At 40.3% G+C, this 27,229-nt stretch overlaps 1 protein-coding gene across 6 annotated transcripts in view; it reads left to right on the top strand.

Annotated features, from left to right (window-relative positions):
• Positions 1-27,229, top strand: part of ITSN1 (intersectin 1) — a 221,646-nt gene that overhangs the window by 72,515 nt on the left and 121,902 nt on the right. For all 6 annotated transcript variants that reach the window (XM_040483995.1, XM_040483994.1, XM_040483992.1 and 3 more), the window contains exons 5-8: positions 11,161-11,321; positions 18,797-18,976; positions 20,784-20,880; positions 23,422-23,522. In XM_040483995.1, the coding sequence (XP_040339929.1) occupies positions 11,161-11,321; positions 18,797-18,976; positions 20,784-20,880; positions 23,422-23,522 (539 nt within the window). The remainder of the gene's footprint in view (positions 1-11,160; positions 11,322-18,796; positions 18,977-20,783; positions 20,881-23,421; positions 23,523-27,229) is intronic.

The following is a 27,229-nucleotide window of genomic DNA, read 5'->3' as shown; positions in this document are numbered from 1 at the left end:
ACAGTGTTGTACAAGGTGAATGCTTAGTAAATATTGTTGAATTCCTGGATTAACTATCACAAATAAGCATTCATTCTTTTGAACCCACAGGAAAGAAGGGCCAGTAAAAAAAAAAAGTGGGAAATATAATTGTGGATTTTAAGTTTACGACTTTGGTCATGTCACGCTGAGTTGTGTTGCCAAGAGGTCACATTTTCCCACACAGTGCGGCTTTTGCAGTTAATACTTCATTTTCAGGGTTTATTAGTGTTGGGGAGTCAGCTTGCTGTGCAGTAGAAAGAGCATGGGATTTGTAGTCACACTCCTGAGTTTGAATCCCAGCTGTACGGTGTTCTATCCTTATGATTTAGAGCATGTATTTATCCTCTCTGACCTGTTTTCTCATCTAGAAAAAGGGAAGATATATTTTCCTTAAAGGGTTGTTGAGAACATTAGCAGAGAAGCCGTGTATAAAGGACTTAGCATAGGACCTGGTGTGTAATAGGCCCTCAAAACAAAACCCAAAAAGGTACCTGCTGTCGTTGTCAGGGATTGGGTATTCCACAGAACTGAATTGCCCAGCGAATTACTTGTCCCCTTAAATGATCGGCCTTTCTTATAATATGGAAATTAATAAAGATTGACTTAGTTCCTTGTTGCCTTCAAGCAGAGTCTACAGAATGTAGGCAGTTTAATTAAAGTATCATCAGTATGAAAATCACTTACTGTGTTCAGAATAGCAAAACTCTCATGGGAAATCTACATACACATATACATACATATATACGCATATATACATACATACATACATACATACATACATACATATACACACACACACATTTGTATATGGCTGTATTTGAATTGAAACTAAATGATACCAGATTCCTGTGCTTTTTTTGGTGTCTGCTTTCTTTTCTCTTTCCTGGTTGTCAGCATATCGGCTGCCAGACTGTCTCTTCCAATTGGTGAGCCTCTTCCTATGATGCCCTTCTAGCTCTTCTGATCTACTTTGAGCTGGGAAAATCAGATAACCAAGGTTTTTGGAATTACTCTTAAAATGAAGTAAAAGGTTTGCAAGGGGTGGGAGAGTGGTGGGGAGAGCAAGAACTTATGCTTATGTGAGCACAGGGGCACTGCCCTGGCAGTTGAGTGCCCGAGTTTAAATTCAAGAGACATGTGACATCTGTGTTAACTGTAAGAAGCTTTCATTTGCTTTGTGTTCTGGTAGATGATTGTATTTCACATCGTTAGTCAAGATGACTCACTAGAACCTTCCTTTCCCAGATACAGCTTCCTCCATTGAATTCTGCTTTTGTGCTATATTCCCAATTTATGAACATTCATTCAAGAAGCAGGGTTTGTTTTTTTTATGTTTATTTATTTCTTTGGAGAGAGAGAGAGAGCCCAAGCAGGGGAGGGGCAGAGAGAAGGAGAGACAGAATCCCAAGCAGGCTCCATGCCATCAATGCAGAGCCCAGTGTGGGCTTGAACCCACAAACTGAGATCATGGCCTGTGCTGAGATCAAGAGTCAGATGCTTAACCGACTGCGCCCCAAGAAGCAGTTTTACGGTGCGTTATGCTGCAAGAAAATGACACCTTACATTTATCAACAGTGGAAAATATTTATTGAATGTCTACTATGGGTCAGTAACTATTATAGGTGCTTGGGGTACATCAGTGAACAGAATAGACAAAATCCATGCTTCCATAGAAATTGCAGTCTGGTGGAAGGATATATAGTTAATAGCAGTATAAAAATTGCCATGTAGAAATGAGTATAATGGGGCAAAATAAAGTATTATCTAGTAAATTTCATTTTTTTTTTGTGCAATTATGTTAGTGTCAGCTTTCCAAACTGTTTTTAGCTAAGCATATTAAAGTCATTTTTCCAACTTACTATTTTTATAGTGAAAATTTGTATTAACAACAAAGTGATGAATTGGCAGCCTTGGCTTGAGTCAAAACTGTTCTTTGTTTTTAATTTTTTCTGACATTTCATTAAATAAATTTGTGATGGCATGTTTTCCTTTTATCAAGAATTGTTATTAGGGGGTGAGGGAAGCATGCCTCTAAGTAAGTATCTTTTCCCCAAAGAAATGTCTTTGAGTAATCATAAATTTCATGAACCACAGCTGTCCTGCTAAGATGACAGAATAGCGTAGTGCAAAGTAGGAGTAAGATCTTTCAGCCCTACCACTGACACTTATTTGGTAACCCTGAGCAATACTTGACCTCTTCAGAGTAGGTATGTATGTATGTATGTATGTATGTATGTATGTATGTATTTATTTTTAAAGTTTATTTATTCTGAGAGAGGGGCAGAGAGAGAGAATCCCAAGCAGGCCCCGCACTGTCAGCAAGGAGCCCGATGTGAGGATTGAGCTCACGCCGTGAGATCATGACCTGAGCCAAAGTCAGACACTTAACTACCTGAGACATCCAGGTGCCCCCAGAGTTAGGTTTTTAAATGTATAAGCAATAACAGTTGATCTAATGAAATAGTTTTCACTTTCCATCTGTCATGCTATTCTTGTGCTCTCTTGTGGGGTTTGTGGTGGGGTGCCGGGGAAGGTCCATGCCCCTTTTGGTGGAAAGAGGAGTAGGTTTGAGTCTGAAGGTTTGAGCAGTCCCTTTGTCAGTCATGGGGGGGAAGAAGAAAATTTTGGAATTATAATAGTAGCTATCTCTCTGGGACTTACTTTCTTTGCTGTGGACTTCAGTTCGAATACATGAATGATGTGGATTGCTGGGGAATATGTGTTATAAACCTGTATAGGTTTTGTTCCAGGTAGAAACTATATTCCAGTTAACTAGTTTGTGAACTTTTAAAACTGTAACCTACTGATCCTTTGGGGCAACTTACCTATCCAGCCCAATCTCCAATTAACCATACAGGGAAACCTGAATTCTCAGAGGATAGAGTCAAGCTAGTGTGTGTAGTGCCAAAGATGAGACAGCTTCCTAGAAATTGTCTTACTAATAAGGAGCTGGAAGGGATCTGGCAAATATCCTGTATCCTTTTGGCAACTCCAGATGTTTATAGTTTCAACCTTGGCCTCGTGTGGAGAGGGAGGAGAAGAAAGCAGAGGGGAATGGACAGGAGCCTGGATGGTCCAAGAAATAAAAAGAGTTTGAATGAAGAGGGGTTTGACATCAGAAGCAGTAGAGGCCACAGAAATGGGGATTAGAGGCTCCTAAGGAGAGAAATGAGGACAGGGAAGCCCACCGGGAAGCCCAGAGAGAGAAGACAGGAACCTGGGACCTCAAGGCAAATGTTAGAACGGCTTGGTGATCTGTCTCTGCAGCGAGGGGCTTGGGGGCAGGGCCAACAGTTGTATCACATGCAGTGTCTTAGGATACCTCTGTGCCTATGTCAGAAGGGCCTTCCGGCCCCCAGAAAGATCAGTTTGCCAAACTTGTTTACCAAAAACTGAAAAGTCATCCTGAATTTCCATTCCCTCCCCTGCATCCCTTCTCTCTCCTCCCTCCGTTCGTGGCACTGAGCGTCTGTCCAGCTCCTGGGAGCCCGGCGCGATTCCTCTCTTTTCCTCGCCCTCCACATTCAGTCCATCGGCGCAGCCTTTTGGCTCCATTTACAGACCTTATCCCCAATCTGGCCATTTCTTTCCGTTGCCATTGCTGTTGTCCTAATTTGTCTTCTCACTTGGGCTCACTGGTCAGCATTTTGACTTAGAGTCTCTTTCAAACTTGCCCCTTTAGATTTCATTCTTCATGCAGTGCCCACACTATCTCTGTGAAAAGTAAATCTATTTTAAATTCCCCATTGAGAAGAAAATCTAAAGTCCTATCAAGGCTCCAAGGCCCAATACTAGCTGGCTCTTGCTTTTTTCATCTTTAATTTTCCACCTCTCTCTTCCTCAATTTTTGTATTCCAGTTTCACTGACCTTTCTGTTTAAACGGGCCAGGCTTCTTCTTGACTTCTGGATCATTGCACGTGGTATATCCTCTTCCTGTAATACAGTTCCTCCGGATCCTTACATAGCGAGCTGGCTGATTACCCTTCAGGTTTCAGTTCATATGTCACCTCATCTCAAGTAGTTCCCTCTGCCCACCTGTTCCTACCCACCATCTTCTCCCTCCCACTACCTTGTTTTAATTTTTTAACAGCAGTTACCGTCATGGGGTATCATTTGATTAGTTCTCTTGTTTAGTGTCTGCTTGCCCTAAAATATTAGCCCTGTGAGGGCAGGAACCTTCTCTGTCTCTTTCACAATTGTGACACCAATTCCTAGAAAGGGCCTGGGCCTTACTAGGTACCTCTCTTCAAAAATTATTTGTTGGATTAATAAAAAAAAAAAACGAATGAATGAATCGATGAATCAATGAATGAATGAGTAGGCTGAATTGATCTACACTGTGAGAGAGGAGCATTCTGTGAGAAGCCTTCATGAGTGCAATGGGTCCCCAAGGGCCACAGGCTTTCACCTCCATGCAGTGAATGAGGTGAGCGAGGAGAGGTGGTCTTATCCTTTAATCCTAGAAAACAAAGGAAGTACTTTCACAACTGCCACACTCATGTCCACTACTAACACAGTCCTTGGAATCCAGGAGTGAGTGCTTCATGGTCCCTGCCGTTTAGACCCTGAGTACTATGTTACTCCTCCTATGTGGGTATGTGGCTTACTTAAAATACTCTTGGGTTTATCTGTTTTTGTTCTTATTCAGTTTATGGATCTCCTTTCTTTGTGGACTTTAATTTTATTTCTGAGTATGTAACACATGAACAAGGTTCTGAAAGCCAAAACCATACAAAAAAGTGAACCCAGAGACGTGTTATTCCCTGTGCTATTCCTTCATCCCTGGGCTCACCTGTTTTGTTAGTTTCTTATCATCCTTCCTTTATTTATTTCTGTTGGGAAAAAAGCAGGTTTATAATATATCTATAGTGTGCATATATTTAATGCAGTATTTTTACTGCATTTATTTAATGCATATATTTGCATTATTAATGCATATATGCATATATTTAATGCATATATTTAGTGCAGGTATTTAAATGATATTCTCTTCCTTCTTACTTTCAGGATTACCACCTGTAAATGTTCTTTTGTTCTTTGCTTTTCTCACTTAACAACACATCCTGGAAATCACTCATATCATTCTATAGCTCTCTCTCTCTCTCTGTCTCTCCCCCCGTCTCTCTCTCTCTCTCTCTTTCTCTACAGTTACGTAGTACTCCTTCTAGAAGATATACTGTAATATATTCAACCAGTCTCCTGTGTGTGTGCATTTCAGTTATTTCCAATAATGTAGCAATGATGAATGAGCTGAAGCATGTATATTTTTATATTGCTGGAGGTGTGTATCTTCAGGGTCAAACCCTAGGTGTGGGTTTGCTGGGTCAAAGAGTAAACGCATAGGTAATTCTGGAGATGTTGCCAGCTTTCCCTTCATTTGGACTTTTAACACTTTTTCTCACCAGCATGTTACACACGCTTTCATGTAGCTTTGCCTGAAGATTTCAGCAGACCTGTGGTCCTCTCTCATCTCAACCTCGCTTGTTGCTATGTATGTAATATCAGGCTAAACATTGTATTTTAAGATCACTTTGTTGTTGTTTTTTTAAAAAAAATTTTTTTAACATTTATTCATGAGACAGAGCGTGAGTGGGGGAGGGGCAGAGAGAAAGGGAGACAGAATCCAAAGCAGGCTTCAGGCTCTGAGCTGTCAGCATAGAGTCCAACGCGGGGCTCAAACTCATGAACCGCAAGATCATGACCTGAGCTGAGGTCGGATGCTTAAGCGACTGAGCCACCCAGGTGCCCCAAGACCACTTTGTTTTTGAGTCATATACAATAATTGTTTGACTTATGCCTGTTTTTTGCTTGTGTATTTTTTCACTTTGTAAGTTTTATGAATTTAATTTTAGGATTCTTCATCTTTTGGGGGGATTATTAGAAATGACTGAACTATAAATGGAGGTGAAAGTGGATGGCTGAGCGGAAGTCCTTTTTTTTCCCCCCCAGAGAGACCTTGAGAAATAGAATTTCAGCTCTTCTAGTGTTCCAGCTTTTTCACTGGTAGAGGGGAAGGAAGAGAGAGATGAGCTTTGTAGGATAACTAATATATTTGCGTAAAGTCCTTGGCGTTTTACTACCAGTGGGTCCCAACAGTTAGGTTTTGTTAGTTGAGCAAAAAAGGTTTTAATAAAGATGACACAAAACTCTCAAAAAGATGTAGGATTGTGGTGGGTGGCTTAAAGTCAAGCACCTGGAACTTGAAGATTACACGTCTCCCCTCCTCTCCCACTGAGGCATTTTAGTGGAAGGTTTTCAGAAACATGAAATTCTAATTAAACCCTGAAAAGTTCTAGAAAGTCTCTTCTCCCTCAGCTAGTCATTATCCCACATTGGATATTTATTTCTCACTAGAAAATGTGCTTTGGGGGTGCCTGGGTGGCTTAGTCAGTTAGGCGTCTGACTTCAGGCTCAGGTCATGATCTCACGGTTCATGGGTTTAAGCCCCACATCAGGCTCTGTGCTGACAGTGCAGAGCCTGCTTTGGATCTTCTGTCCCTCCCCCCCACCCCACCCCTCCCCTGCTCACTCTCTTTCAAAAACAAAGAAACATTGAAAAAGAAAGAAAGAAAATGTGTTTTGGGGGGCAGTGGTGTTGGGAATTGAGAGTGAGAATCCATCTGCTTGATTTTTTTTTTTAAGTATGCATGTTGATGTTGATTGTTAGCAAGTTTTTTTTCCCCTGAAAACCATTTGCTGAGTATCTTTTTAGAAAACCTTAGCAAAAGAAGGAAAGTTCACCCTAACTTCCTGTATAAAACCTTAAAATAGTTACAAATAAAACAAACCAGAGACCAGGCTCAATTATGAATATGGATGCAAAAATCAAAACAAAATCGTAGCAAATAGAATTCCACAATGTACTAAAACCATGACTGACTTGAGTTTATGCCAGCAGCGTAAGTTTGGTTCAGAATCAAGACATTTTCTCAGCATTATTATAGCAAAAGGAAGTATGATCAGATCAGCAGATGCTGAATAGGCATTTGATTAAAAAAAAAAATACACAGTTCTTATACGTAGAAAGGAAGCTCCGTTAATATGTCAGGCTACTTTCTAAAGATCGCTACCAAATATTCTTCTAAACAGTGAAGCATTGCAGCCATTTCATTGAAACCTAGAGCTTCACAGGATGCCCACACATTCAAAGATGTCTTAGAGGCAGTAAGACCAATTAAAAAAAAAGGAAGTATATAAATACTGGAAATGAAAGTTAACACTCTTTGTTGCTAGTTATATGATTATATACCTAACAAAACTAAGAGATTTCAGTGTAAAGACGTAGTGTTTATAGAAGTTTGGTAAGATAGCTGAACATAGCATACATGATTAGTAGAAGCAAAATTTTTCTCTATGCTTGAAATAAACCCCTAAATATGGAAATGTTCCATTTAAAATAATGATAGAAATGATAAAACTCCTAAGAATACATTTAATAAAGTTATTATTTACAAGAAGAAAGTGATACAATCTTTTTTTTTAATGTTTTTTTTTTTAACATTTATTTATTTTTGAGAGACAGAGTGCAAGCAAGCAGGGGAGGGGCAGAGAGAGAGGGAGACAGAATTTGAAGCGGGCTCCAGGCTCTGAGCTGTCAGCACAGAGCCTGACCTGGGGCTCAAACCTGGGAGCGGTGAGATCATGACCTGAGCTGAAGTCAAGCGCTTAACTTACTGATCCACCCAGGCACCCCAAGAAAGTGATATAATCTTATTAAAGGAAATATTTGTGGAGTTGAACAAACTCTAGGACATACTAGTGTCCTTGTTGGGCTAATGTCGTTACAGCTTGGTGCCCTGTAGGGTTGTTTGCAGAACAGATAAATGATCTTAAAATTCATAGGGGAAAGAAAACCAAACATCTGTGAATAGCCAAACAAAGTTTAAGAAGAGAAAAGTCTCGTCAGCACCAGACCGTACCACAGAGCCAGTGTGATCAGATCACTGTTGTATTGACCCGGGAATTGTTCATAGTAGATTATCCAGAAATAGGTATCACTTCGTATGACCATTTCTTTTACAGCAAAAATATTTTTTAGTTTCATGAGAAGAGGCTGGGTTAGTTAATAAACTTGTATCATATTAATTTCAAGCATATAACTCAGTGACTTGACATTTTATATACCTTATAAAATGATCACCATGGTAAGTATAGTCACCATCTGTCACCATACAGAGTTATTACAGTACTATTGACTGTATTTCCTATGCTGTACTGTACTTCCCCCATGACTTATTTATTTTATAGCTGGAAGTTTGTACCTCTTAATGCCCTTCACCTATTTTATCCATCCTCCCACCCATCTCCGTCCACCCCCCTGGCAACCTGTATTCTCTGAATTTATGAGTCTGTTTCTGTTTTGTTTGTTCATTTGTTTTGTTTTTTGGATTCCACATATAAGTGAAATCGCATAGTATAAAAATGTAGGATTTCCCACGGTAAAGATATTATACACAAATGAACAGAGTAATAATAAGTTAAAAAAATCAGGTAAAGTGAATGTAATATGAATATGTATGTGTAATATACAGCAAGCTCTTACAAATTGAGAAGAAAAACATATGTAGTCCATCAGAAAGCTTAGCAAAGGATGTGAATAACTGATTTATGTACGAATCCAGATGAGAAAGAAACATATGCAAAATAACTCTCAAGCTTACTGCCAGTGAGTGAAATTCAGACCCCACTGGTTTGCTGAAGGGGATCACTGGCGACAGGAAGATTGGGGTGTGCTCCTAGCTGAGGCAGAAAGGTGGTTTCTGTAGCCCATCTCCCACTTTGTGACTTTTTCTTATTTTCTCAAAGAATAGTGTTGACTCTTACAGCTTTTAACATTTTTAGAGATTTTTAAAAAATGTTTATTTATTTTTTTTAATTTTTTTATGTTTATTTATTTTTGAGAGAGAGAGAGCATGAATAGGGGAGGGGTCAGACAGAGAGGGAGACACAGAATCCAAAGCAGGCTCCAGGATCTGAGCTGTCAGCACAGAGCCCGACATGGGGCTCAAACTCACGAACTATGAGATCATGATCTGAGCTGAAGTCAGATGCTTAACTGACTGAGCCACCCAGGTGCCCCAAAAATGTTTATTTATTTTTGAGAGACAGAGGGCACAATCAGGGAAGGAGCAGACAGAGACGGGGGAGCAGAGGATCCAAAGTGGGCTCCACACTGACAGCAGAGAATCCAATGCAGAGCTCGAAACCACGAACCATGAGATCATGACCTGAGCCAAAGTCAGACACTTAACCTACTGAGCCACCCATGTGCCCCCAACATGTTTAGAAATTTTTCATCTTTGTTGTATGTCATGCTTTTTATTGTGTTTCATGTTTGCTTCCTTGAGTTAACTTCAGTAACATGGGATTCTTTTCTATGAAACTTAATTTTCTTTTTGAGACATTACTAGATGTGGCTCATTTAAGATCGCTAGTCATGGCATTTTAACTGGAGTCGCTGGTCTTATGTTTTGCTGTCGCCAATAAAATTTTTCTTAAGATAGGTTTTAAAAAATAAATCACCCTAACACTTTTAATATCTAGACTAAAGGAAATGAAATTTGGGTGAACATTTTTCATGCAGAAGAGGATAAATTGTGAATATGCACAGTTGTGGTTTGCATAGTTTCCGGTGGCTATAGTTTCCTTTTCTTTTGCTTACTCTTCTTTGAGAGAACATACATTAAAGCTCATTGCGCCGAAACTAATGTGACATTGTCAACTCTACTTCATTAAAAAAAGAAAAGAAAAGAAAAGAAAAGAAAGCGCTGACAGCTTGGAAACTGCTTGGGATTCTCTTTCTCTCCTTCTCTCTCTGCCCCTCCCCCACTTGCACTGTGTCTCTCTCTCTCTCTCTCTCTCTCTCTCTCTCTCGCTTTCAAAAATAAATACACTTAAAAAAAAGTTGAAGAGAGGTGCTCAGTTGGTTGAGCATCCAACTTCGGCTCAGGTCATGATCTCACAGCTCGTGGGTTTGAGCCCCACACCAGGCTCTGTCAGTACAGAGCCTGGATCCTGCTTCAGATTCCGTGTTTCCCTCTCTTCTGCTCCTCCCCCGCTTGCGCTCCGTGTCTCTCTCAAAAATAAATAAGCCTTAAAAAAATTAAAGAAAGAAAGAAAGGGGCGTCTGGGTGGCTCAGTCGGTTAAGCGTCCGACTTCGGCTCAGGTCATGATCTCACGGTCCGTGGGTTCGAGCCCTGCGTCAGGCTCTGTGCTGACAGCTCAGAGCCTGGAGCCTGTTTCGGATTCTGTGTCTCCCTCCTTCTCTGACCCTCCCTGTTCATGCTCTCTCTCTGTCTCAAAAATAAATAAATGTTAAAAAAAAAATTAAAAAAAAAAAAAGAAAGAAAGAAAGAAAAAATAAAAACCTGAGTAGGAAAATGCTCGTTGCAAGTATACTTGACCACCTGTGTCTGAGTACCATTTGTAAATAATGAATACGTTTGGGAACTCAATTAATTTTCACAGCTTTAAAGGTATAGTAGAACTATAGTGTACCACACCATGTCATGTCCCCATGGTAGGGTTCGTCGAGGGGTTGGTGCTATCTAGTCAAGAATCTATAGAAATAAACTCTCTTTTCCTACTCCTCCACCCCAACATCTTTTTAGGGGAAACGCAGGGCTTGAATGCAGGACCTAGAGATTAAGAGTCGCATACACCAACTGAGCCAGCAAGCCCCTTCCACTAACATCTGTATTATGACATAATTCACACAGTAAAATTCCCCCCTTTTAAATGCATAATTCACTGGTTTTTAGTGTGTCCACAGAGTCGTGAACCATCGCCACTATCTGATTTTGGAACATTTTCACTACCTCAGAAAGAATCCCATTAGATATCCAAAGTGCATATCCTGGCGTTCACACTGAACATTACCTCATGTATCACATAAGTAAAGAATAACACAATAAAAACTGTTCTTACTTTGATACAAAACCTTGTCAGTATTCCCAGGTGGCTTCCTATAGCTTGGTAAACAAGTTTTGGTTTGGTTTGGCGTGCTTGGTTTTCTTCTGTTTTTTGTTCTCCCTGGGATTAAGGGAGCCGACTGTTTTGTTGTGTGGGTGGGAGTGGTGGTTATGGGAAGGTTCTTTTATGATCAGAATCATTCCAAGCCCTTGGTGTTGGTTTGCAGGGCGCTAGCTGATATGAACAATGACGGGCGAATGGATCAAGTGGAGTTTTCCATAGCTATGAAACTTATCAAACTGAAACTGCAAGGGTACCAACTCCCTTCCACACTTCCCCCTGTCATGAAACAGCAGCCGGTCGCTATTTCTAGTGCACCAGCCTTTGGTAAGTCTGAAAAGTACTTGGTTCCTATATTTCATTGTATATTTTAAAAATAAATATTTCCCTTTTTTCCCCTTTTCAGTTTGTAGCCTTGTGAAATTCTAGGAGGCTATTCTGTCTGAAAAGTGATGGTCCTGTGCAGGCAGATGGTGCTGGAAGAGAAGAAGCATGTTCACATTCACACCCTAGGATGTGTTAAAGAACAGAAGTTCAGCTGAGTAAATTTGAAGACATAATGGGCTTTATTAAGTGGTTCATGTGTGGGGCAGCACTCATGTAGCAAGTAGAGGGGAAGGAAGGAGGGTAGGGCAAGAAAGTTGTTGGCACAAGAAAAGAAAAGATTGTATCTGGCAAGATCACTTTCCCTTGAGTAGAAGGCCCGGGGGTCTTATCAGGTCAATTATCTCATTCATCTTCCTTTGGGTGATGGACAGGGCCCATGGGACAGATGACCTCATTGATTCTGATCAGAAGATTCTGGACTGATGGGTCCATTTCTGGGGCAGTTTCAGTCTGCCATTAGGTTGGGTTTTAAGCCCCAGATTTGGTGACTTGGCCTAAGTGACACCATTTGGGTCTTGTGGTTTTCTTTTTATTTTATTTTATTTTATTTTATTTTATTTATTTATTTTTTTCAATGGTTATTTATTTTTGGGACAGAGAGAGACAGAGCATGAACGGGGGAGGGGCAGAGAGAGAGGGAGACACAGAATCGGAAACAGGCTCCAGGCTCCGAGCCATCAGCCCAGAGCCTGACGCGGGGCTCGAACTCACGGACCGCGAGATCGTGACCTGGCTGAAGTCGGACGCTTAACCGACTGCGCCACCCAGGCGCCCCAGTGGTTTTCTTTTTAACAGATGCTAGTAATCAAAATGAAAGCAAAGCTACAGAATGTCAAGGTAAGAAGAATAAAATTGCAGTCTGCTATCGCATCTTCTGCCTTTTTATTGCTCTTCATTCTTGACCCATCACAATGCCACATGCTTCCTGTTGGCTTTCTGTTTCCATAACATTTTGATTTTCCCCTGTGCATAAACAGCTCCCTTGGATTATGGTATCTAGCAATGTGTTTTTAAATTCATGGTATTGAGACAATTGGCCACATTTAGAACAAAATGAAGCAGGAAACAAATAAACATTATGTCAGTTAAAAACACAATTCCATAAAACGATACCCTTTAGCCATATATTTTTCTTTCTTTTTTAAAAATTTTTTTTAGCGTTTATTCATTTTTGAGAGACCGGGAGAGACAGAGCATGAGCAGGGGAGGGGCAGAGAGAAAGGGAGACACAGAATCTGAAGCAGCTCCAGGCTGCGAGCTGTCAGCACAGAGCCGGACGCGGGGCTCAAACCCATGAGCTGTGAGATCATGACCTGAGCCGAAGTCGGACGCTCAACCGACTGAGCCACCCAGGCGCCCCTATATATTTTTCTTAAAACCGAATCAGTAATTAGTTGACTAAGATCACCAACAGTCCTGATTTCTTCTCTGTTCTCACCTTAGACTTTAATTATTTACATTGATTTAAAGATTGCAGTAATCAGATCTAAAATCTGACTCATGAGAAAGTTCTTAGTTTAAACAAAACACAAAAATTGTGGCTAGGGTTTCCCTTTCTTCCTCCTGATATATCTGATAGCAGGCGATAGGTGAAATAGGTTTGGGAGGGAGCAATCAATAGCAAGGCAGGTTGTCTCTGATACAGTTAATGATAAGCTGAGATAAATAAATGTTGTGGCTTTGCTTAATAGATTTGCCATTAAAAACACCTCTGAGCGTTGCCTTTCTCTTGAGGTTTAGCCACAAGACTGGTGGTTATAAGGCAAAAGGTGCAGATCAAGCAAACAGGATAGCGATCCAAGGGAAGAGGGGAAAACTCAGGAAATCACACAGGAGCAAAGGCTAGGAAGAGCAGGGGTGAAGAGTATGGTCAGCTCATAGTGCCCGGGGTCCTTGGTCTTGTCCATTGTGTTCCCAGTCCTGATCCCTTAGTTAGCTGGCTTCTTTCAGTGGAAGTGGCTCTGAATCTCATTAAGGTCCCCTGTAGCCAATGCTTGGTCAGGACCCATGGGTTAAAACAGCTAAAAGGTGTTTGGTTGTCTTTTGGCCTCCCTTCTGGGGCTGCAAGAAGAAACCTCAGAGGGGAGGAAGAGTCAAATAACCAGAGGCATCCCATTTCCTCTTTTTCCCTCAAACCCGGGGTCAGTAATTCTTCCTCTAACATTTAATATGTCTTCTCTTGTTCCATTCTGCAGCAGGACTTTCAACTCTAGAGACATTGCTGATTTATTCCCACAGGTTGTGGCCTCTCTGCCCAGGCGGTTTTACCGTCACCTAAGTAACCTGTCACTGCCTCTGAGGGCACCTGGGATCTCTGAGCTGCCATTCCCCAGTCCTGAGCTCTTCCCCTAGGCTTCCCCACTGCCTTTCCTTCTCTCCTTCCCATCACACCAGCATCCTCAGGAAATTAGTGTCAAGAAAGGAATCACCAGGGAATATCAGAACATGAGAGAAGTTAAAAGTACATTGTGCCCTAAACAGGTTTGCCTAGGTTAACTCAAAGATCTGACCTTTGCTAGTCTTTCTAGTTCCACCTCTCAGCTTGACCCCAGGTAATTTTTTTTTTTATAGTTCTTACATGGCTACTTTTGAGAAGAAAATAATTTGTTACTACTATCATTATTTTCTAATTAATATTAAAAATTATCTGACCATGCATTTCCTACCACTTACATATTATACTTTCGCGTGTATTTTATTTGGTCACAACAATAACCCTAAAATACACAGAAATTATTAGGCCTGTTATGAGAGAATTAAGATTCTACAAAGGTGAACAGTTTGCTTAAGACCATATTTCTAGAAAGGGAGGCAGAACCTGTCCAAACATACAGTTTTTCCCTATTTACCTTCCCACTGTCATTATCACCAAACCATATGGGTGGCATGGAACGTAACTGTTCCTGGGTTCATTGTCTGTGTGGGTGCTAAGACACATGTTAACATGTGGAACTGAGGCCAACTAGGGGTTGATCAACTCCCCTATGTGAAGGAGAGGAAATGGGGTACAGTGATACTGTGACTTGCTTAAGGACAGCCAGCTATATTCCAGGAAATTCTGTGAGTGTTCCTGGTATCTTCCCTCAGTGTGTTTGCACACAGCAGAATTCTTCTTTGACTCTGAATCCAACTGTTTCAGGGAGGGGTTATTTGTCTTTTGCTTGTTTATTTGCCAGATCCCATGGTTTTATTAGATCAAACCATTATTTTTAAACCCCAACCGTGTGTCCCTAGTTGCTAGGAACATGTTGGTGAACAAGATATCATGGCTCCTGCTGCTTTGAAGCTTCTCGTGAAGCTGGAGAAAGCAAGCATATGGATGAATTATTTCAGGGCAAGATAAAAGCAATCAGTTCTGTACAACAGGGTAATAGGATAGAGATGCTGACGGGACAGGTTGAGCAGGGCAGAATTCTCTGAAAAGAGATGACGTTGAGCTGAATTAGAGATGAGAGCCATGTGAAGGAAGACCTAGGAGAGAACGTTCCAGGCAAAAGGAATAGCAGTTGCAAAGGTCCTAAGGCAAAAATGAAGCTGTTTATGTGCAAGAAACAGAAATGAGAGCACTGTAGCTGAGGTATTGGTGGGCCTTCAGGTCAGGGAGGTAAGGCAAGAGCCAGATGGTTTAGGGCCTAATAAAACCACTAATGAGTGAGAATCTTTTTTTCTTTCTTTTTTAAAAGTTTATTTATTTTGAAAGAGACAGTGAGCACAAGCTGGGGAGGGACAGAGAGAGGGGGAGACAGAATCCCAAGTAGGTTCCATGCTATTAGCATAGAGTCCCATGCTCACAAACTGTGAGATCATGAACTGAGCTGAGCTCAAGAATTGGACACTTAACCAACTGCGCCACCCAGGCTCCCCTATAATTTTTTTTTTTTCTAAGTGTAGTGAAAAGCTACAGAGAGCTTATGGGTAAGAGAGTACATGGTTGGTAGACATTTAATTTTTTTTATCACATTTATTTTTGAGAGACAGAGCATGAGCAGGGGAGGGGCAGAGAGAGGGGGAGACACAGAATCTGAAGCAGGCTTTGAGCTCTGAGCTGTCAGCATAGAGCCTGACACGGGGCTTGAACTCACAAACCACCAGATCATGACCTGAGCTGAAGTCAGATGCTCAACCGACTGAGCCACCCAGGTACCCCATGGTTGACATACATTTAGAAAAAATAATCTGTGTTATCTGAAGACTGGACTGCAAGGGGACAAGAGTAGAATCAGGGAAGTCAGTAAGGGGGTTTTTGCCATGGGCAAGAGGTAGTGGGAATTTAGATCTGGGTGTTAATAATCAATGTGGAAGAAAAATAAATCAAATCTTGGTAATGTTAAGTGTGAGGGGTCTAGTGCATTTGCAAGGAGGCAGATGAATCCATGGGTCTGGAACTCAGAAGAAGGATCTATCAGCTCTGGGAGAATTTGAGTATGGATGGCATTGAAATCCCTGGCACTGGATAAAATACCCTAGAATGTGCAACTAGAGTAGGCAGGAGACCTGGGAGCAGGCCTTGCTGTGCTGTGACATTTAAGGGTGTAGTAAAAGGGAAGAAGCCAGGAGTGAAATAGGAGAAGGTTGTTGTCCCATTAGCCAAGAAAACGTTTTTCAAGGAGGCAGAGCTCCCTTGTTGGATTTGCTTCTGAGAGATTGAGTAATAGGACAGAAAAATGAGTGGATTTTACAAGATGGATTTGTATATGACCTTGAAAAGCAGTTTCATTCGAGTGGTAGAGACTCAAGCCTGATTGAAGGCTTGGAAAAGGGGAGAGTGCTACTGGAAAGGAGAGAGAAAGCTGGAGGAGCATGTCAGCTGAAGGCTGGTGTGTTTAGGATGAGGAGTGCTCCTGCATTTTTAGAGAAGTGAGGGAAAACCCAGTGGTTGAGGAGATATGGAAAAATTTCAGGAATTAAAATTTAGCAGAGTCCAGAGAAATGATATCTAAAACACAGCCTCCAGTAGATGGATTTCTTTAGAAATATTTAGAAAATGTTCATTCAGAAAAGGTAGTCAACTGATAAAAGGATGTCAGTCTTTGTAGTGGTTATTTAAAAGCTGGCGGAACAAGGCTTCCTCATGGGACAAGTCCCTACCCTGAGGAGAAATGACTGGGAGTCGAATCCAGATTGAGCAGGGCGGCAACACAGACACGAAAGAAGGAGAAGGTCCAGACCAACGTGGAGGTGGAGGACAGAGGCTGGAAATCCCAGGAAGCAAGGCTCACATAAAAATGAGCCACAGGCAGTATCAGGCAAGGTCAAATCCCACACAAAGTTATTATTAGGAAAAGGAGAATAAAGACCTGAATAACAGCTCTGTGGACAATGAGGGCATCCCAGGAACCTACAATTTCAAAACAAGCTGAAAAATACTAAGAAAATGACACAAGTCGTGAAAGACCAACACGATCAGAATTTTAAAGCCTCGGAAATAAGGCGACAGAACTCAGAAAAGAATGAGAAATAAAAGAAAAAGTCATTTCAGAACTGAAGACAAACCAGAAGCAGCACAAGAGATGCTATCAGAAGAGAACAAGGTAAAAAGAGGAAGATTTCAAACATTAAGAAGAAATGCACAAGAGATAAAAAGGATTTGAGAAAAAGTGACCGATATTGAAGGCAAAGGAAAGTGAATGTATGGTAGTTGGGAGTACCTGAAGAAGGAAACCAAAGCAAGGAAAGAGAACAAATGGTAAAGACTAGTTTAAGACAACTTGCTGGAAATAAAAGATTTGACACTTTATTGGAAAGAAGATATCATATGCTTGAGAATGTCAACCTGGAGAAACCAACACGAAGATAAATTCTACAAAAACAAAAAATTATTTGGGTATATAGCAAAAGAAAGCACACGACTTACAAGAGGAAGAAAATTAGAATGTCTTCAGACTTCTCTATAGCAGTGCTTGATGCCAGAAAAAAACGGAGTAATATATTTAGGATTATGGAGGAAAGACAAAGCCAAGAATTTTGCGTCCAGAAAAACCATGCCACCAAATTTTCCAACTCTCCAGACACTAACTTATTTTTTTATGATTAATTCTGGTGGTAACTACTGGAATTAGAGTCAGATTCTAAGGGTTGAAGGGCCCAGTCCCACAAGGCTGCCCTCACTTCAGACTTGAGTCAGAAGCCCTGAGTCGCTAGGGTACCCATACTTCTGTCTGACTTGACTACAAAGTCAGAGGCTCCCACACACCCTTCTTCCCCTTTCTGAATTTGCTAGAACAGCTCACAAAACTCAGAGAAACATTTACTTAGGTTTACTAGTTTGTTATAAAGTATATGACAAAGGATACATACAGATGAACAGGCAGATGAAGGGGTGTATAAGGGCGAGGCCCAGAAGGGTCCTGTGTGTAAGTGCTTCTGTCCTGATGGAGTTGGGGTGTGCCACCCTCCCAGCATGTGGATGTGTTTACCAGCCTGGAAGCTCTCCAAACCCTGTAATGTAGGAGTTTCTATGGAGGCTTCATTGCTATGGTGTGATTGATGACACCCTTGGCCATTGACTAGCTCAGTCTCCAGCCCCTGTACCCTCCCCTGAGGTCTGTGTGGAGGTGGGGAGGGGTGGGATGGGATTGAAAGTTGCAACCCTCTAACCATGCCTTGGTCTTTCCTGTGATCAGCTCCCATCCGGTAGGTATTCTGGGGGCCCCCAGCCACCAGTCATCTTATTTAAATACAAAAAGACTTCTGTCACTCCAGAGATTCCAGGGGTCTTAGAAGCTCTTGTGTCAGGAACCAGGGACCAAGACCTAATACTGTGTAACAAAAGATGTTCCTATCAGTCAGGAAATCACAAGGGTTTTAGGAGCTCTGCCAGGAACCAGGGACAGACCAGATATATGTATCTTTTTATGACACAATATCACAAGTTCAGACAGAGAAAAAAGAAAGGAAACATTGATCATTTCTTCATTCTTTGGTTAGAATCCTCTAACCAAGAGAAACTCCCCCATGAAAATGTTTGGTTACTCTGAGATTGAATATGTAAAGGAAAGGCAGGATAAATGTTTGATTTCTTTTCCTCCTTTATTTATACTAGTTTTCAAAATAAATTGATTACCTATGGTGACCAATTAGGATTTTTTTCAATATAATTATGAATTCACAAATTTAATTCCCTCTGTGGCTTTCATTCCATTGCAGTTATTATTCTTATTGACCCTCAACTTTGGCCAGTAGATGCCTTTTCAAGTTGGATCTTGTGCCCTTAGGATGTGATTGATTCTTGACATAATTTTTGGTACTCTCCAAAACGATTAATGTGAATTTATTTTTTCTTCTGAATTTCTATTTTAAATGAAAATATGTTAGAGCAGGAAAGCGAGTTTCTTCTTCAAACACTCCTGGATTAATTGTCATTGAACGTGGAAAGGTGGTTCCATGTGACTTTTGCTGGGATTTTTTCTTCCTAGGAATAGGAGGCATCGCCAGCATGCCGCCACTCACAGCTGTTGCTCCGGTGCCAATGGGATCCATTCCAGTTGTCGGAATGTCTCCACCTCTAGTATCTTCTGTTCCTACAGCAGCAGTGCCTCCCCTGGCTAACGGGGCTCCCCCTGTTATACAACCTCTACCCGCATTTGCTCATCCTGGTATGTGACCTGCTGAATCCACAGACTGACTTTTTACAACTTGTGTTTTACTCTTCGCTCTTGTTAAATCTTCTGTCATCACTCTCTGATTACATTTGAATGGCATTTTATTCCAGAGGAAGATATCTTCCTTTTTTTTAAATTTAATATCTCACTTTTTCCCCAACACTGAATAGGATGTGTTAGGATAGAGAGAGGTAACGGAGAATGAAATTATGGAGCTCTGGTACCATTATGGACAAAGGTGAACTCAACAGCTAAAACCAAGAGCATAATTTCCTTTCAAGGGCTTGACAGGAGTGACTCAAGTTTGATCAGTAGTAGTTGAACATTTTCTCTTCCCGTGTGTCAGTTACTACTTTTCTTCAGCTGCTATGAATTGCTAATAAGTAAGCCATTCCCTTAGGAGAATGGGGAGGAAAAAAAGAACACAGCTATTTCTTTTTTTTTTTTTTTTTTTTGAGGAGGTGGAGTGAATCAGGAGGAAGGGGGAAGGAAGTTGATTAAATGGCTAAATACATTAAAGACGGAGTATTACCTGTTTGCTTCATTGATAGAAAGGATTAAAAAGTTCCTGGTGTAGTTAATTTCATTTTGAGACTTTATTTGAAGTCTTTTTCCCTTTAGTGAAAAGAAAGCATAAACTGTAGATGTGGTCTACACATCTAATGAATTCTTATCCGGGGGTAAAGTATTTTTTAAAAAAAGTACTTGGGATATGTCTGTGTAATTTCAGTAGCGATGATGGCCTGGATTTTAGCCATGGGTAATGATTATGTTTGAATGGTTATTTCTCTGCCCAGTTCCCTGGATTTATTCCATCTGTCAAGATCTGTCTGTAAGTTATAGCTAAAGAATCTAAAGGCAGCACTTTTTTTTTTTCTTTTTTTAAGATTTTCTTGTCCCGTGTAGTTTACCTTTCATATGTGGCCATGGCTATAGACGTGATGGCAGCTGTAAAAGTTGTTGCAGTTACTTTTCAAGTAGCATCTGTGAATGCATGTGCTCTGTCTTGTTTTCTTTTGGGCTTAATAGCAAATGTTGCAAGACAATAGGCCAGGAGGTGGGGAATGTGGCTGAGACTCAGCGTATTTTCCTGGCACCCAGCTAACCAGCCCTAATGGGAATCAGACACAAAGGCTGACCCTCCCTAGCATCCCATGTTATCTGGCCGGGACTGCAAGGCTGGGACCTTTTGTTTCTTTCATCTGGACCTAATACTTCTGCTCCTTTAGCACAGTTAAGAAAATGCCATCCTATGTATTTAAGCTGTTGCTTCTTTAACTATGGGAACAGATCCCGTAAGATGTGATACAGGGGCATCTGGGTGGCTAAGTCGGTTAAGCGGCCAACTCTTGGTTTTGGCTCATGATTTCACAGTTTGTGGGTTCAAGCCCTGTGTCGGGCTCTGCACTAACATTGAGGAGCCTGGTTGGGATTTTCTCTCTGCTCCTCCCCTGCTTGTGTGCTCTCTCCTCTCTCTCTCAAAATAAATAAATAAATAAACAAACAAACAAACAAACAAATTTACAAAAAAAGATGTGATATGAAACTTTTAACAAAGAGTTATGGATTGTAAGCATTACTACTTAGCAAGGTGATTTTCAGTAGGAATGAGTAAATCTAGAAAAATTTTTGGCAAGGGGCAGGGAGTGAGGAGGAAGTCACTCTTTTTGAGTCCAGGGTAGTAAGGGAGGAATAATTTCTGCCTCAGATTTGGTGAGTATATATTTTAATTTTCACTAATAGGAAAATGTTTCTTTTCTTTGTAGGATTAAAATTATTCACCATTTATTTATTTTTACAGCAGCCACATTGCCAAAGAGCTCTTCCTTCAGTAGATCTGGTCCAGGGTCACAATTAAACACTAAATTACAGAAGGCACAGTCATTTGATGTGGCTAGGTAAGTGTGCTTATTTCTAAATGGGCATTGGATTAAAGCCATTATCTGATTAACATCTAAAACTGAAAGTGAATTAACTATGTTCTTTATTGTCTTTTATTTTGTAGGATGCCAATAATTAGTTCTGGATAATGTTACTAGGTTTTATCACTTACATGTTGTAGAGATGACAAATAAAGAACATGACATTTCCTTAAAACACTTTGGGTGTTCTTTTTTTAATAACGAAAACAAATAGCTACTAGTTTTACTAATGTTTAAAAATAATAAAATAGAACTCCAGGTAGGAGGGGGAAATTAACTCTTTTCTATTAACCCTTTACATATTTATAGAAAATTTTATATGAAGATTTGAGCCACAGTTGGCCTTATCTTTTATTCTATCTCAGATAATCTCATGGAATTTGCCCAAGATAACATAGCTCCTAAATGATAGAGCCAGGAGTTTAACTGAGTTCTTTCTGATTTTAAGGCATGAGTTCTTACCTGAAAGTTTGCTCTGAAAACTTCAGCTAATGGTGGTACACAGATACTTGTCTTCTGCTCGTTAAGGTTTTATTCCTAAGACTCAGGAACATTGCTGAACATCTACTTGCCAAACACCTTGTTAATCCCATTCCGTGCCCCCAACCACCTGCAGTAGATACCGGCTCAGAATTGTGAATTAGGAAATAAACCCAAAGAAGCGATCATCCTCACTTACAGTTTACATTTTACCACAAGGTAGAACTGAGATTTAAACTCAGGTGATCCAACACCGAATTCCCTATTTCTTAGTCTTTCTCCTATACATGCTGAAGTTTTGAGTTTTCTGTGACTCTCCACAAGGGATTTTGAAATCTGCCTTAAAATTGATGTGTGACTGGGGCACCTGGGTGGTCGGTTCAGTTGGTCAAGCATCCCATGACTCTTGATTTCACCTCAGGGCATGATCTCACGACTTGTGGGTTCAAGGCCCCCCCACCCCCCACCCAGGCTCTGCCCTGATAGTGCGGAGCCTACTTGGGCTTTTCTCTCTCTCTGCCCCTCCCTCTCTCTCTCAATGTAAATAAACAAACTTAAAAAGAAAACATTACAAAATTGATTTGTGCCATAAGAATGAATAAGTAATCAGTATTAGCAAACAGTAATGTTATTAAGGCAACTGGTTGTGGGGGGTCAGATTGGTAGTCACCTTTTTAGTAATTTCAATTTCCAGCAAATTTTTAGAACGTGGCATCTAATTTTTGGTTACCTGCTAATGAGTTTTTAGTCCCTTTAAGTTTTCAGGGAAGTCTCGGCAGAAAACTATGACTTGATAAGTGTAATCTGGGGCAGCTTCTGTGTGCAACACCCTATATTCCTGGGGTGCAGAAGAAAGATAATTAGCTTTTGACAAATAGGCAAGAGTTGGAATCAGCATAAATTAGTTAGTTTAAAATGAGAGGGCTGTTGCAGAAGTACTCACAGCAGAATCGACCTTGGTAAGTGTTTTTTATTAAGAAATTTATAATAGTTGAAAACGTGACTGTAATTAGGTACTCTTAAAGTGCTTGGGAGCCGTTTCCAATGCATTATGAAGTATATGTTGTTAAGTATAAGTGCATAGGTAACACATGTAAATGATGACTGAGAGGTTCAATTTATGATTAAAACTTTGCTTTTACATATGAGGAATAGATATCTTTGTTGAAATGACAGGAAATTGCAGATGGGGTATTAGTTACAATCTGTTCTGGAAGTGAAATGCCATTGAGAGCTTAGCCATTTTGTTTAAATTGCCCTATTTAGACACCAGGCTCTTAACAAGCCATAGGTACCAATGTGATACTTAACGGGGGAACAACTCTGAGGACCTCGTCACTAAGGAGGTGTAGACCCAGTTGACTCCTGGCAGGGGTTTTCTTGGGTCAGGCTTGCTGCACATTGGCAAGAAAAGGTCAGCACTTGATTGCACTTAAAGAAAGCAAAGCCCCTTCCATTACCGCCCCACTGATTTGCCGTGACCCTGGAAATGTTCTGTTCTCTCTGGGCAACTCTCCATTTGTGGGAATTTAAACTTCCCAGAATGAAATGATTTCCCTTCATTAAGAACTATATCCTGTCTTTTGCTGAATAGAAAGTTACACATGTTAAAGAATTAATACCTTTAAAGGCAGCTACCTGTTTGCTATCAGCATTGCTTTTTGAGCTGAAAGAGAACTGTTCTAGAAGTTAGGAAAAGCCTGGACATTTTTGTATCATTTTAGATCCAAAGAGGTCTTTCCGTATTTTGTAGAGGCTTCCAGTTATTAAATTGTGTGTATAACTTGGAACAGCCACTTATTCTATTGTGTTTACCCTTGATTCTGGAAAAATAATGAGCATGTCTGTTTTGAGAGAAATGTTTATAACCTTAAAATATGGAAATACTCATTACAGAAAATTCAGAAGTAATGATTAGAAACCTAATAAAATGTCAAAGCTGGTTTTCTCGGGAAGTTCGTAGTTTACTGGTGTTAAAAGAATGTAAATATGTTCTTCACTGTTCATCCTTTTACCCCTCCTTCCTCTTCCCCACAGTGCCCCTCCCGCCGCAGAATGGGCTGTTCCTCAGTCATCCAGACTGAAATACAGACAGTTATTCAATAGTCATGACAAAACTATGAGTGGACACTTAACAGGTATTTGCAAATGAGAATTAATTTTGTGAAATATGATTTTTATTCCAAATCCAAATTGCTTCCAGATGTTGGGCCAAAGATATTTTCCAAATGCCTTTCTCTATTTGCTTTTTTCTAAACAAGGTTTTCATTGTCCTTCTTATGTTAAGTTCTCATCTACTGATAATGCCACAGTGCCTAAGGCTTTGACCCCGTTGCTTCTTGGTAAATGGAACATAGACCAAGGATCTTTCTGCACAGTGGATCCCACCAGTACGCAAATCAAAGCACTCTCGCACAGAAGCACTGCTGTAAACCCAAACTGGTTCAGGTTCTGAAGTTCAACTTAGTAGATGAAACTGTCTACTCAAAGAGTAGACTGCTGTAAACCCAAACTGGTTCAGGTTCTGAAGTTCAACTTAGTAGATGAAACTGTCTACTCAAAGAGTCAGCATTCAAGGCAGTATGCAGGGTGGAAGTAAGTGGCTGGTGAGTTTGGCACCTGGCTCTGCCACTAACTAGCTGGAGGTCACTTTTCCTATTTAGATCTCATTCCTTGTACAAGGGGCCAGAGTTAAGTTATATGAACTCCGTGGGTTTAAAAATAAAAAAAAGATTCTGTTATTTACATCAGAAGGATAGAAAGGATTTTAGGATACTCTCCACAAACCTTTCTACAGCCTCCAGGCTCCAAGCTGTCGGCACAGAACCTGACACAGAGCTCGAACCCGCAGACCGTGAGATCATGACCTGAGTCGAAGTCAGAAGCTTAATCAACTGAGCCACCCAGGGGTCCCTCCAGAAACTTTTCTAATGAGAGTTAAACACTTAAAATTGATTAGAGAATTATAAAGAAAATTGTAATTTTAATAAAGGAAAAGAGAGACATCTGATACAAACTTTGAGAAAGAAAAAAATGTGGCTGTCCTCTAACAAATACAGAAGGAAGGCGAGAGAGTTAATTTGCCTAAAGTAGAGACGCACTGGTATATAACACAAAATTTGAAGTTCTGATTCTGTCTTACTATATTACAATTGCAATTTTTACTTCGAAAAGAAAAATTCATCTGTTAAAAAATTTCAGGGTTCAGTGAGATTTGGAAGGGTCTGATCTAATCTTGAGCCTTATCCCTCATAAAGTGTCTCACAGTTTTCTCAAATAAGGATATATTTATATCTGTGGGGGGGGGTGCAAATTGTAGTTAAACACAAATATTCTAAATGCCACGCTCACTCTCTGCTAAAACAGTACCTGTCATTTTTATACATGGCATGAGAAACCAGTCCAGCTCATCCAAGCACTGAAGGAATATTCAATAGTGATAGTTTTAAGTATAATGCAACGTGGTTTATTTCACACCAGTGCTCCAAACAGACCCAGAACTACATTGTCCGTAAATCTGAAAACAATTTTTCAGGGCATTGTTGGTGTATGCTGTGAATGAGTTAGGTAGTATTCAGATGTGACATTGATGTGGAAATTCTTTCTTGGGAGGATTTGTATTTTATGACTGAAGTGCAGTGTCTTCATTCCAAAGATGACGACCCAGTCACTCGAATATTTAGAACTTTTAATATCTGAGACAAACAGTAAAATTTGAAATATACGAAAAAGAGCAGATTTGTGTTAATGTTCATCTACATACTTACTACTGTCTTGTCCTGGAAAGAATTCATTTTTATTTATTTATTTATTTATTTATTTATTTATTTATTTATTTATTTATTTTAACGTTTATTTATTTTTGAGACAGAGAGAGACAGAGCATGAATGGGGGAGGGTCAGAGAGAGGGAGACACAGAATCCGAAACAGGCTCCACCTGTCAGCACAGAGCCTGACGTGGGGCCCGAACCCACGGACCCAGAGATCATGATCTGAGCTGAAGTCGGACGTTTAACCGACTGAGCCACTCAGGCGCCCCTGTCCTGGAAAGAATTTAAAATGAGAATTTTATCTTCAAGGTAGATCTTTTTATAGTCATGTAAAATAGATTTATTACAGTAAACTCAATAATAAGTGAAAGAAATTTGTTTTCCCTTTATGAGGAATCGATATAGGCTGTGTTTTAGACTAAATAAAACTGGATGGAAGCAGACCCGGTTTGTTGTGATGGATAAAATACAAAGATAATTGTCATGATCACAGCTATGAAAATAATGATTTGAGTCCTGAACCCCAAAGCAGTTACTCGTTCAGTTTAAGGATAAGAAGACTATCAAGAAACTTGAAAAGAGGTCCCAGATCACAGAGGCCCAAATGAAATATATAATTTAATATTCTTTTTTTTTTTTTTTAATTTTTTTTTTCAACGTTTATTTATTTTTGGGACAGAGAGAGACAGAGCATGAACGGGGGAGGGGCAGAGAGAGAGGGAGACACAGAATCGGAAACAGGCTCCAGGCTCTGAGCCATCAGCCCAGAGCCTGACGCGGGGCTCCAACTCCCGGACCGCGAGATCATGACCTGGCTGAAGTCGGACGCTTAACCGACTGCGCCACCCAGGCGCCCCTATAATTTAATATTCTTAATCTCATGTTTTTCTTCTCTAGTAGTTTTGTTTTGTGTGTGTAGATTCTTGTTTTGAAGGAGTTAAAAAGCAATTTTACAACTTACCATGTAATTAGAATTTTTAAATCTAATGCAGTAGTTCTCAGCCTTGTAGTTGTGACATCCTAATGTTATGAACACCAGTTAAAGTATAGGATTTGTGGAAAATTTATGTTTTAATATTAATTATGTTTAACATTAATAAAATTAATTTAATATTAATTAATTAATATTAACATGAATTAAAATTAATAATAATTTAATAATTAATTAATTAATTAATTTAATATTAATTAGTCTAAGGTCTAATCCTTAGACCGTGACTTCCACCCGCTTGCATTCACCTGTGTTTTGGAGTGGAGTGGAATTATAGTTAGCACTCCCAGGAATTGTGCGTAATCTGCAGCTTAGCAGATCTGTGCTGTAGCCTGTGTTAATATACTGTTGTTAATGCCCATTGTTAATATACTGTTGGTGGTGGTTAGAGGGATTGCTGATTGCTGCTGTGTTTTATTTTCACATACTTCTTTTGGATCCTACCAATTTTTTTTCTTTTTTCTTTTTTTTTAAATGTTTATTTATTTTTGAGAGAGAGATTGACAGAGTGTGAGCAGGGGAAGGGCAGAGAGAGAGAGACAGAATCTGAAGCAGGCTCCAGGCTCTGTGCTGTCAGCGCAGAGCCTGATGCAGGGCTCGAACTCACAAACCGCGAGATCATGACCTGAGCTGAAGTCGGACGCTCAACCAACTGAGCCACCCAGCCGCCCCATGGATGCTACCAATTTCTGGCTACATCTGTAAGAGTATGTTGTGGGCATAAGAATGCCATTGATTGGTCCTAAGCAGAAGAAAGTGAGGCTGTCTGAGCTCATGATAGGAGCTTGTCCACCATGGGAAGTGAAGCTAATCTAGCAGTGGCACAATTTACCCCCCTGGGCTGATTTAGCTGATACACCTGCTTAAGTGGACACCCCCTTGTTCCTTCACAACTGGATGTGTATGCTATTACACGCTCTTAAAAGAGACAATCTTATAAAATAGAGAGGGCCCATTCTATAATTAAGTTTCTATATGTAGCTGTAGAATTCTGACAACTTCATCAATGCTAGCCTTCTCCTCAAAGAGGAATTTTCTTATCTTGCATTCTGAACCAATGAACGTGCTACTTGGTTATTCATA

The sequence above is a fragment of the Herpailurus yagouaroundi genome, unplaced genomic scaffold (assembly GCF_014898765.1).
Source record: "Herpailurus yagouaroundi ecotype Mexico unplaced genomic scaffold, PumYag 162, whole genome shotgun sequence".
In the NCBI taxonomy this organism is placed as follows: Eukaryota; Metazoa; Chordata; class Mammalia; order Carnivora; family Felidae; genus Herpailurus; species Herpailurus yagouaroundi.
The sequence above is the reverse complement of the archived record's forward strand: the minus strand, read 5'-3'. Positions and strand labels throughout refer to the sequence as shown.